Below are 12,247 nucleotides of genomic sequence, written 5' to 3'. Positions count from 1 at the left end.
TGAAGCCCATGGTGGGCTCAGTCACTGCACGACAAGGCACTTGGAAAATGCTAAGCCCTCTTTGAAGAGCGTTGTGTAATTGCGTGCTGGGGTAAAGGCTGGCTTCTGCAGCAGATCCCAGGTTTGCTCCTTGAGTCTCTAAAATTCTGTAACATGGAGCAGCATCTGGGGATCACGTGCTTAGAACAGCACTTCCCCCTACTAAGCACTTAGTTTAAGCACTGTCAGGGTGTCCCCAGTGTCCATGGGGACACTGTGAATGTGATTTAAATAAGCAGCAAAGTTTGGTTCTTAGGAAGAAACGGAAGTCGTCTGGATTCACCCAGCTCTTTGCCAAGGCTGGGAAAGCCCAGAGCGGAGACTCCGGTTGTCAGGAATGGCGAGCGAGCAAAGGACGTAACGAGCAGTGCGGACAAGGGGGAGACTGGATGGACTTGCTCGCATCGTGATGTTGTCTCCTCTTCTTCCTGCAGAACTCCATGAAGGTGATGTTCAAATGCCTCTGGAAAAGCTGTGGCAAGGTGCTGAACACAGCGGCCGGCATCCAGAAACACATCCGGGCTGTCCACCTCGGGTAAGGCAGCGTCCCTCTCCCCCTTGGAGCAGGCGGAAGGACATCTCTCAGTACAGCCCCACGCGTGCACCTGACCTCTGGCTCTTCCCTGGTTCCTCCAGTAGGGGTGATCCTGCTGATGGTCAGCCACCAAGTCACCAGGCCGCTGAGCCTCCCTAAACTAGTCTGAGTCGTGTTACAGTAGTCCTCGCTCTGAGCCCTGGGTCTGTCTAAAGTGAACAGAGTCAGCTCTGAGGGTCAGAGTAACTGTACAAGAGACACTAAGTATAAACCACGCCACAAGGGCTCCGCCCCGGGAGCTGGGAAGGTACTTCAAAGAGTCCTTGACTACCTCGTGTCTGTAAAAGGAAATGTGTATTCATTTTTGCAGTAACCGACACTCATGACTTAGAACCTCAAAAGCTACCATCACTCTCCGAGGGTTCTCAGAATGAGTACCGCCACCCCACACACCTTCGATGACAGAGCCTAAAGTGATGGTCCGGCTCAGCCTGTTTCTCAGATGACCTGTTTTCTTTGTAGGCTGTAACAACCTTCCTACAGACAGAAGAGTTGCGATTAGGATCATGCAGCTGGACTCACAGCCTGGGGCAGTAGGGGGCTCACTGTCCCCGCTTTAGTCCCGAGTCTTTCTTGTCCATGTAGCTGGGGTTTAGAAGAGACCCTGTGTGACCCTAGTTATCACCAGTGTGCATCAAGCAAGCGTCACCACCTTAGTAGGTCTGCAGGCTCAACACAGAAGGGTCCTTTTTGACAAAATGGCTGTGGCGGATTCGGCCCTGGGGCCACCTTAGCCAGAAAGAAGCACGCTTGAAAACTGGTATAGTCAAGCCACAAGAAAATGTGCAGGCTGCCAGAATCACACTCCCTGAGAGTGTCAGATCCAGCCACCGTGCCACGACTGCCTCTGTGTCCCTCAGTCATACTGTGCTTGGTAGGAGCCTGCTCAGTGCCACACATGCTGATTACATGTGCAGTGGTACAGAGAGCGGCAAAAGACACAGCCCTGGGGAACCAGAGTCATGAGAAGACAAGGAGGCTTGCCGAGCTACAGAAGCAGGCTGCAGAGATGGCTCTGGTGAGGGGCTTCAGCACCAGCACTGATACCCAGGAAATCAAGGCCCCCTCTTGTGTTCCGGGTCTCATTATTAAGATCACTTAAAACCAGACTCACATGGAAGCTTGGGGACAATTTCATTAGAATTTAAAAGGACCCCAGGACAGGCAAGCTATAAACCTCAGCAGCTGCCTAGAGAAAGAATAGAGATAAGAAGGATCAAAAAACAAACAGAAACCATGTTAAGTCAGCGTGGAGGGCAGCCACAAGGCCTTAGGCAGTGCTTAGTGAGGACCGGGGCTCTAGAGTGCGGGCATGTCTCTGTAGCTAACGAAAAAGGCAGAAAGATGAGTAAAAGCGGGACTCAGAAAAGCAGGCAACCCAACTGAGGCTCACAGTGGGGTGTGGGAATTCTGGGAAGGAGAAGCAGGGTGTTTGCTAAAGGGCTGGATGTGGTGGGGATGCACTCAGGGAGCAGAGGCAGATGGAACTCTGTGATTTGGGAGGTGAATTCCAGGACAGCCAGAGCTAAAGAAAGACACCCGGTTGTAACTAAAATTAACCATTCTATCTACCCATAGAAAAGACAGACAATCCAGGTTTGTATTTTATTTACAAGCTGGAGGCCGAGGCCTAGCTTGGGCAGGTTTGGAGCTGTTCTAACTTACTTCCCAGCCACAATTCCCTTGTTCTTGCTGTTTCTCCTGGCCAGGTGCTCATGGTCTGTCTCCTCTCATGGCTGCCTCCTCCACCTCCTTTCTCTCTTTTCCCCCCTCCCCCTCTCTCTCTGAAACCCTCTCACTCAATCCTGGAGTCCCACTTTTCTCCCTCTACTGCCCTGTCCCGGGCTCTAGCCTTTTATTGACCAGTTAAATGGGGAGCAGGGTTTGCACAGCATCACTTGATGTGCATGTACTGGAGAGGAAAGCATGATAGTAGGTGCTGCAAGCAGGAAGTGGTTAAGGCTATAAACACTCACAGACCACCACAGTGACAGACTTCCTCCAGCGAGGCTAGACTTCCTAAAAGTTACATAACCTCTTCAAACAGCACCACCAGCTGGGGAGCAAGTGTTGAGATTCAGGACCCTGTGAGGGACATTTCTCAGCAAAAGCACCATCCCCACCGCAGCCTCACCATGCAGGGACATGCTGGCCTGTCACTTCTAAGCGTCCTGTGTAAAAATCAGTACTGCTCCCAACCGTGGGTGGTAGTGTCACACTCAGGACGCAGAGGCAGATGGATCTCTTAGCTCGAGGCCAGCCTGGTCTACAGTGAGTTCCAGGACAGCCAGGGCTACACAGAGAAACCCTGTCTTGAAAACATAGCAAATAACAAAAACAAAAATAAACCCATAAAAACAAAAGCTATCATCAAGGCCTAGTCTTTGTTTTGTTCCTGCTAGGAAGTAGGATGTTTTATATGTAATGTATTCTCCATAAATTATTCTCAGATTAGTAAATAAATGACAGGTAGGTAGGTAGATGGGAAGGTGGAAGACGGACTGCTTTAAGAAGTCTTACTCTAGTTTTTGTTGCTGTGGTGTAATACTGGATGCCATGGGAGTTAAAGGCATGCGTGGTGGTTTATTTGACTCACGGTTCTCGATACTGGGTCATATGCCGCACTATGACCATGGTCAAGGGTGAGGGTGCCCTTACTACATCGGGTTTTCCTTTCAGAACCACTTGTGCCAGCGTACCAGCCCCTTGTCACCGTGCCCCGCCCCCATCTTCATACCATGGTGCTTGCCTCCCTTCCCCAATCCTCTTGACCTCTCCTAATTCTGATTGCTTTAGACTCTCTTCCCAAACTCCATTAGCGTAAGGATTTGGAAAGTCAGTTACTAACAGACGGTGCTGGTGAGGGGCACATTTAAGCCAGAGCAGAAGCTGATAAAAACCGTCGTCAGTAGGGTGGTTGAGTGTCACAGCGTAGCAGAAGGTTGCCAGGCTGGCAGAGAGGAGAATGGACTGCAGAGGTTGGAGGCCAGGACGGGCCGCTGAGCTTCACTCTGCTCTCCCCTGCCCCAGGCGAGTCGGGGAGTCTGACGCTCTGCTCTCCCCTGCCCCAGGCGAGTCGGGGAGTCTGACGCTCTGCTCTCTCCTGCCCCAGGCGAGTCGGGGAGTCTGACTGCAGTGACGGAGAAGAAGATTTCTACTACACGGAGATCAAGCTCAACACGGATGCCATGGCCGAAGGCCTCAACAGCGTGGCCCCAGTTTCGCCCTCCCAGTCCCTGGCTTCAGCCCCTGCCTTTCCCATCCCAGACTCCAGCCGAACAGAAACTCCTTGTGCCAAAACAGACACTAAGCTGGTGACGCCACTGAGCCGCTCAGCCCCCACCACCCTCTACCTCGTGCACACTGACCATGCTTACCAGGTGCGTGCTAAGGACCTTGTGCAGAAGCAGTAGCCAGCAGGCCTGGGACTGCGAGGTCACACAATAAATCCAAAAGCCCACAACACCACATGTGACAGCAACTCAGTTGGTTTTTCTGTTTTTCCTCTTAGCCAGGATCTCAAGCCATGAGTGGTAGCTTGTGATCCCAGCACTCAAGAGGCTGAGGCAAAAGGATCGTGAACTTGAGGCCAGGGCCGGGCTATCGAGTTTTAAGGGCAGCCTGAGCTACATAGTTATAACCAAATCTCCAAAGCCAAACCAACCACAAAATGGGTCTTGGTCACTCTGGGGGCCCGGTGCAAAACCACTGCAACGAGCTGAAAGATTTGTGATTAAAAACAAACAAACCAGAAACTAAGCCTGGAGAGAAAAATACTTTACAGACTTGCGTCCTGGCATCTCAGCTGTGTTTATGTGTTCAATTTTAAGGTTTTGAATTTTTTTCTTGCATTTTTATTTTGTGTGTACGTACTTGTGTATGCACACATACACCCGACACATTGCACATGTAAAGGTAAAGGTCCTAAGGATTGAGCTGGGATCTTCAGGCCTGGCTACAGGCTCCTGTCCCCGCTAAACTATCTCATTGACCAAGTCTTTAAGCATGTTCAAAATACATGCTGTGCAGTGACCATCATTGTATCCATTCTCTTAGGAACAACCTTAGATGTGAGATGTCTAATGAACAAAACAGTTGCACTCCTAAAATATTTATATCTTAGATGTACCCATTTCCAAATTTATTAAGTTATTTCCTAATATGGTAGTCATATTTTTACATATGTCCAAACGCAGGTATATGTGATTTTTCAGACACTGACATCCAAAATCCATCTCCTATACCTCAGGTAGATTGCTTATATGAAAGGCTTCTTTCTGGCTACTCTCTTTGACCCTGTTCAGTCTCTACCTGTTAGCATATGTTACCAGAGAAGCCCTGTGTGTTCCTACAGCCCAGCTTAGAAATGAGAACTCAGATGCTGTGGACAGTGGCTCGTTCAGACAGCTTTTTCTGTTCCCTGCCTCTCAGGCCACACCCCCGGTGACTATTCCTGGATCTGCTAAGTTCCCCCCGAATGGCAGCAGCTTCAGCATTTCCTGGCAGTCTCCCCCAGTCACTTTCACGGGCGTCCCGGTAAGTTCGCATAGCATGGCAAGGTGAGCCAAGTCAGATGTACACTTGGAGAACAAACTTTGAAACAGCCATGAAAAAGATGGAGTCCACGCCCAAAAGTGCTACTACAGTTTGGTTCTTCTCTTTCTTGAGGTTGTCTCTCAAGGCTAGCCTTGAACACTGTATAGTCTAGGATGACCTTTGAACTGCTGATCCTCCACTGCCCAAATGCTGACATTACAGGTGTTCACCATCATACCGACATTCCAAAGGCTTATGCTTCTATCGTTTTTTTTAAAGATTTTTTAAAATTTTATGTGTATAAGTATTTTGCTTGCTTGTATTTCTGTGTGCCCGTGGAAACCAGAGGAGGATATTAGATCCCTGGAACCGGAGTTACAGATAGTTGTGAGCCACCGTGTAGATGCTGGAAGTCAAACCCAGGTCATGTGGAAGAGCAGGTGTCACTGGCTCAGCCATCTCTCCAGTCCCACATGCATATTTCCTAAGTGGCTCCCAGATTTACCTGCAAAGGCACGTGTGGTTTAGGTGGGTGCAGCTAGGGAAAGGCGTTCTGACTGATATTCTGGAAACATAGAAGAACCTATCGGCTGGTGGTGTTAGAGTTATGTGTCCAAAAGATGACTGAATTCGTAGCTTGATTCACTCTTACAGAAAAACTGGCGTTTGTTATTATAAATTCAGAAATTTTATTAGTTTGATATAATATCTTGGAGATATGCTATTTGAAAATCCAAAAATTAAATAAATTGAAATCACAGTTTTTTTTTAAAGCCCAAGCAATCCATCTTTGATGGGTAATTTGAAAGTAAATGAATGCTAAAATGTGCAGCAGTGGTTTATGTAGGAAATAAAAATTAACTCAATATATTAAGTGATTCTGATAAATCACTATGAATTAACGTGGTTTCCAACAGTTCATTTAAAAACTTACTGGGTCCTACATAGCTTCTCACAGAATACCAAGAGACCTCCCTGCACAACAGCCATGCTCACGGGGGGCATGACCCCTGAGAAGGGTCAGAACTAGGCTCACAATAGCAGATGTAGGCTTGCCAAGCCCTGGCCCGTTCTGGAGGTTCCCAGGGAGCCTAAAAGCCTCCTGTGGAGCTCTGAGTGAGTAACTGGGTAAACTCCGCCCATGAGAGTCTGTCAGTGAGCGGCCCCCTGCTGACAGGGCTAGGTGAGGAGGCTTTCCAGAACATACTCTGGGGTTGCGGTTTTTATGGAATAACTTCAAAAGCCACTGAGCAATGGTGGCCCCTGTCTACTCTCAAACGGTGACCTTCTGCATTCTTCTGTTAGTTTTACTTGTGGCACAAACATTGCTCTGCCCATGTGGCCACCAGATAACTGTGAAGCATTTCCTAGGAGACATAAAAAGCCTAGAGTGATTTGCCACTTGACACTACCTGTCTGTGATGGTTATCGATGTCAATTTGACAAAAATCTAAAAAATTACCTGGGAGCCGGGCCTCTCGACATGCCTCTGGGGGAGTAGCCTGTGTTAGTAGAAATGGAACGATGGAGCGACCATGGTTGGCATTGGTAGACAATACAGATGGAGAACAGGAACTGGAGAAGAGACTGCATTCATCAGTCCCCTGTCCTGATTGTGGGCACATTGTGTCCTGTGTTCCAGGTCCCTGCTGCACTGGCTTCCCGTCGTGGATCGTACCCTTGAACCAGGGACAGTAAACCCTTTCCAGAGTGTGTTATCACAGCAGCAGAGGGAGAGGCTAAGGTGCCTTCTTTGATGGCCTGGTATATTCACTCTCCCCATGGCTTTGACCAGTGCCTGACAGTAGGAACTGAAGGAAGGGGGGGGGGCTTATTAGGGCTACTGGCCCACCGTGGTGGGGACGGCGTGGCAGTAGGTGTGTCCACGGCCTGGAGCAGAAAGGTGAATGGTGGTGCTCCAGGTGGTGCTCCACTTGGCTCCGGTTTTTTTCTTTTTTCGACCAGGCCCACAGAATGTGAGTGTGCTATCCTGTATCCACCCACAGAATGGTGCCACCCACACTCAGTGTAGATCTCTCCTTCCTCCTGGGAAAGCTGTCCCAGAAACACCCAGGGGTGTGCCTGCTAAATCTTGTCGAGTTCACAATGAAGTTTAGCCACCATCACGCCTAAAGTGGAAGCTACAGTTATGGTTCCAGCTACAGGCTGAGAGTGCAGCCATTTCTCAGCTCCTCGCTTTACCTCAGGAAGGCATTCCGAGCACACAGGCCACACGGCTGGCTTATCAGTGTGGGAAGGGCTTGTCCTGGCTGCCATGCTCCACTGAACTGAACGCAAGGCCCCTGGCTAGGCAGCCGCAGCTCGCTCTCTCTGCTGGTTACTTTGATACACAAACCCAATTAGTTGTTCAGGTTGGACTTAAACTCATTCTACAGCCCAGGCACGCCCTGAGTGTGCTGTCTCCAGATCCACTGTGCCTGGCTTATGCTATGCTGGTGTTTGGGGGAGAGGGGTGGTTGTTGTTGTTTGTTGTGTTTTGTTTTGAGAGGCCCGGGTTGGAGACAGGGTTTCTCTGTATAGCCCTGGCTGTCCTGGAACTCTGTAGACCACGCTGGCCTTGAACTCACAAATCCACCTGCCTCTGCTTCCCACATGCTGGGATTAAAGGTGTGCACCACCACCCAGCTCTGCTCTGCTCTGCTCTTTTTAATTAGACCATCCTAGAGACATGGTTCTGGTTTTTACCAGCTGCCTCTTCCCAGTTCCTAAAAGCGTCTGTAGAACGCCAACCAGGATTCCTTACATTGTTTGTTTTCCAACAGTGAAATTTTAGAACTCTTCCATGGACTTTATAGCTGTTGCTAACCTCAGTCTCGATGCCCCCCCCCCCTTTCATTTCTGCTTTAGTTTCCAGGGGCATCCTAGCAAGGAGCTTGCACAGAAGATAGATGTAGTGTCTGGGTCAACTGGAAAGTCTGCCTTCTGTGGCTGTTTCTCATTTATTCTTTTCATTTTGTTTTGTGATGGGGGGGTACTTTCATGGGGGTGGGGGTGTAGACCGGAAGTTGACATAGATTGTCTTGCTCAGCTACTGCCCCATGTTGTTGAGGCAGGGTCTCGGAACCCGGAGCACACATTAGGTAAACCGACACGCTGGCTAGGGAAGGTCCTGGGATTGGCCGGGCTCCCACCGCTACACCAGAGTTACAGATGTACTGCATGTCACTTTGTCCATTCTGCATGGTACTGTGTTCCACTCTCAGGGCCTCATAATTATGCAGCAGGAGCTTTAACAACTGAGCCTTCTCCCAGCCTCTGTCTCCCATGTCTAATTTATTCTTAGACGAGAGAATTTCTAGTCTCTGGTTTGTAATCTGCTTCGGCCAAGACGTAAGATAAACACTTCAGCAGTCAAGCGTGCTGTTCCTATTTTAGGGTTGTGGGTATAGTTTTAAATGCTTTGTTTGACTCTAGAAAGACTGGAAAGTAGCTCTGAAATGATTCCTTATACTCCTGAACTTCCTGTCAGTGCTTTCAAAGAACATAAGGGTGGGTGCCTCCTCCCTTGTTGCTCTTGCTGATGAACTCGCTCTCCTAACTGCATCGAGGCTTCAGGATCGGCTTGTCCACTGACTTGATGCCAGTCAGTGTGCCAGCCCTGAAGCCCATGACATAGAGAGCCAGGCAGAGCTGGGAACGTGACGCTGGGAACTTTCAAATGGCATGGCAGCCTCAGATGGCAACTCTCACAATGTTAGATTATAAACAACATTTAGGATGACTTTCTCTGAAGATGCTAAACAGAATGGTTTCTATTAATGAAAATCTCTTCTGTCTTTGTACTCCCAAACAAATGCCTTGAGGTTGCTGTCCTGGGTCCACCCCTGAGAGCTAGGGTTGAAGAGAAGCCCTGTGACACTTCCGACGGAAAGCCCTTTCTGAGCCGTCCCCGGGTCTCCTGACTTTTGCTCTATTCACTTCTGTGCGAGATTTCTTGAGTACTGGCTTTAGTGAGCCCCAGCATCAAAGCCCTTCCCAAAGTGTAGCTGTGCGTTCTCGTGTCTGCAGATGCCCCTGCCCTGCCACGCACACTGCCTGCCACGCACACATGCTTCTCTAGCTGAGGCGAGGTGTGAGCAGGAGTCCCTCATTGGCCATCTAAGCTAGTACAGCAGCATAGACTGAGTGCTGTGAGTGGCAGTAGTGTACTTCCTGGAAGCTCCGAGCCCAGCATCGCGGTGAGGTGCCGTCTGTTTACATCTGGTGAGGTGCCGACTGTTTACATCATCTGGTGAGGGCTCTCTCCTGGTTTGTAGTTGTCCGCCGTTAGAGCTGTGTCTTCACCTGGCTTTTTCTGCTGTGTACAGTCAATAGTGAGAGATGGAAGTGGGGGCTGGGAGAGGTAGACATGCATATCGGCCCTTTGCAGTCTCTTGTTGAGGTGTGTGCACTTGGGTGCACTGTCTGGTATCTTTCCTTATAACACTAATCCTATTTCTGCAGGGCCCTACCATAACCTCATCTAACTTTAATTCCTTGAGGGGCTTACTTTTTAATATAGCCAGGCTCAGGATTTAAAATTTCCACATAAAGTTTTAGGGGAAGCAGGGAGGCCAGGCATGGTGGTATTTGCCTCTAGTCCCAGCACTTGAGAGGTGAAGACAGAAAGATCAAGAGTTCAAGACCAACCTCCAACATATAGGAAAAAAAAAAATTAGGAGGTAGGGTCTAGCTGGAGGAAGTGGGTTACTGTGGTTGTGTCTCAAAGTTCATGTCTACTTCCAGCCTAAGCTGCTTTGAAAACTCAAAAGTTGATCAGGCTGTGCCCAAGCTCCCACCATACCCTCTCCCACCATAGTAGATATTTCCTTGAATTGTGAACCAAGATAAACATCTCCTGTGAGTCATTTCTGTCATATACTCTGTCTTAACCACAGAAGAATAACTGGTGAAGATGCTGGGGTTTTATTTTTATTGCCTAGAAGCAGGGTCTGAAATGCTACTGAAAGATTCCTTCAGTCAAAAATCTTTCCTAGTCCATATGACAGAAGATTGCACGGAAAATTCTCTAAAGCATATACAAAAGTGCATTGCAACGCCGAATCCTGTGCAGAGCACCCATCATCTGACCTTTCTTAAGCAATTGCTTCCATTCTAAAACAGCCCTGGAGAGTTGCGTTGCTCAGCACAGCGGCTGGCGGGCAGCTAGCGTTGCGGGATGCCCACTGTTCCTGCTGTCAGTGTGGGAAGCAACCAAGTCACATCTTTCTATGTAAAAACGTGTGTTCCAGATACCTCAAGGGTCTCACTATCTGAAGGGATTAGCCGTGATGGAAAAACGACAAGTTAGAGTTCTTTAAACTCAGTGAAAGTCATACGTACTGAGTAAGGTGTGGGCACATAGCATAATAATTGTATTTATTTATAAATAATAGCATATGGTACTATCCATAGTGACACAAAGTGTACTTTATATTTAGTAAAGTTGACTTCAAGGTAGACTTTTGGACAAGTTTGAGATACAAGACAAAAACTAGGATGTAGAGAGCCGGCCAGTGAGATGGCTCCATGGGTAAACAGTTGACAAGCCTGAGTTCTATCCCTGAGCCCAGCCAGAGGTGACATGAGACAGTGGGCTGTGGCTGGAGTAGACCTGGCCATACTGGTTTTCAGGGCATGACTGGGGAAGTGTTTGAAACTTGGGGCTGGAAAGGCCATTGTTTGCTTAGGCCATTAGGCTTTTCTGTGGGAGTTTGGAAGATAATGACAATGAGAGAAATGTTGGCAGCAGGAGCACGCCCACTCCCCCCCCCCCCATCTGGGCTCTGAGGTGAGTTAAATAGCAGTCACACGGGCACTATCAGGTCAGCATAGCTGTCTCATACCAGCTGCAAACCCAGAGCTCCTAACCTTGGCAGTTTAACCCTGACGTTCATTTTCCTCTCTGCTTTGGGTTGACAAGGAAAGGAGGGAAGGATCTGCTCCGTCAACCTGACTGTCCTTGCTCCCCAGGTGTCTCCTACACATCATCTCACAGCGGGCTCAGGAGAGCAGAGGCAGCACGCCCACACAGCCCTGTCCTCCCCGCCCAGAGGGACAGTCACCCTAAGGTATGACTGCTTGCTGCTACCTGCTTCACCTCAAAGGGATTTCCTAAGAAATGGAGAACTAGCAAAAGGGAAGGAAAATATGACCCACTGTAAAATGTCTTCCCAGTCCATGAGCGCGCTTCCCTCCCTGCCAGTGGTTTCCTAACCAGTCACTAGTTACGGTTCCTAACCAGTCACTAGTTAAGGGCACTTGTAGTGTGTAGTGGATAGCTGTAATCACTGTCCTGGACTAACTTCTGTATGATATGAATGGTAAGTTAGTTTTAGTCTTCTGTTCCCCCTTATTGTTCCCAACTCTCCCCAGAAGGTCCACACTGTTCCTGTCCCTAAGGCTGTGTGCTGTCTTTTCTTACAGGAAGCCCAGAGGAGAAGGCAAAAAGTGCCGCAAGGTTTATGGGATGGAAAACAGGGACATGTGGTGCACCGCCTGCCGCTGGAAGAAGGCCTGCCAGCGGTTCATTGACTGAGCCATTCCTGCCTCTCCTTCCAAAGGAAAGCTACTCAGGGCCCAGGGACGGCGCTGCCTGGAATCCCGGGAATACAATTCCTTGGTGGAATTAAAGCAAAAAAAAAAAAAAAAAATCAAAACACAGCAAAAAAATCAGCACTGCACTGCTCAGAGAAGCAGGCGAGAGCACCAAGGAGGACTCTCCTTGAAGGAAAAGCCAGCTTCCTTAGCTCTCGGTCTGGTCTTAAAGCTGGTCTTCTGTCGCAGCTTGGCCCACCAGGCCCGTTCACCTAGAGAGAAGGCAGGTTTTGATAAGCTTTCTGAACTCTGGCATTTTCGAGGGTTCTTGGCACTGAAAACAGTATGCCCATAAGCTACACAATACACCCCTAAGCTACACAGTATGAGGTAGCATTTGTACAAAGGATAGTACCTACCTTGTGAATAGGCATCTCTCTGTTTTTCCACCCGACTCCTTGGATCAGTCTGATCATGATGTATTTCAAGAAAGAGTTTTTCTATGTCTGTTTTGTTTTCAAGAAGGACCCCAAGTGGAAA

At 48.9% G+C, this 12,247-nt stretch overlaps 1 protein-coding gene across 1 annotated transcript in view; it reads left to right on the top strand.

The window, feature by feature from the left end:
- The window catches only part of Znf704 (zinc finger protein 704), a 168,605-nt gene extending 156,796 nt beyond the window's left edge, over window positions 1-11,809 (top strand). Inside the window, exons 5-9 of the mRNA XM_021196569.1 lie at window positions 474-574; window positions 3,747-4,014; window positions 5,066-5,170; window positions 11,144-11,241; window positions 11,597-11,809. Coding sequence (XP_021052228.1) covers window positions 474-574; window positions 3,747-4,014; window positions 5,066-5,170; window positions 11,144-11,241; window positions 11,597-11,708 — 684 coding nt within the window. The 3' untranslated portion in view covers window positions 11,709-11,809. The remainder of the gene's footprint in view (window positions 1-473; window positions 575-3,746; window positions 4,015-5,065; window positions 5,171-11,143; window positions 11,242-11,596) is intronic.
- Window positions 11,810-12,247: the final 438 nt, after the last annotated feature.

Source organism: Mus pahari, chromosome 4 (genome assembly GCF_900095145.1).
Source record: "Mus pahari chromosome 4, PAHARI_EIJ_v1.1, whole genome shotgun sequence".
Classification (NCBI taxonomy): domain Eukaryota; kingdom Metazoa; phylum Chordata; class Mammalia; order Rodentia; family Muridae; genus Mus; species Mus pahari.
This window is presented reverse-complemented; position numbering and strand designations above follow the sequence as displayed.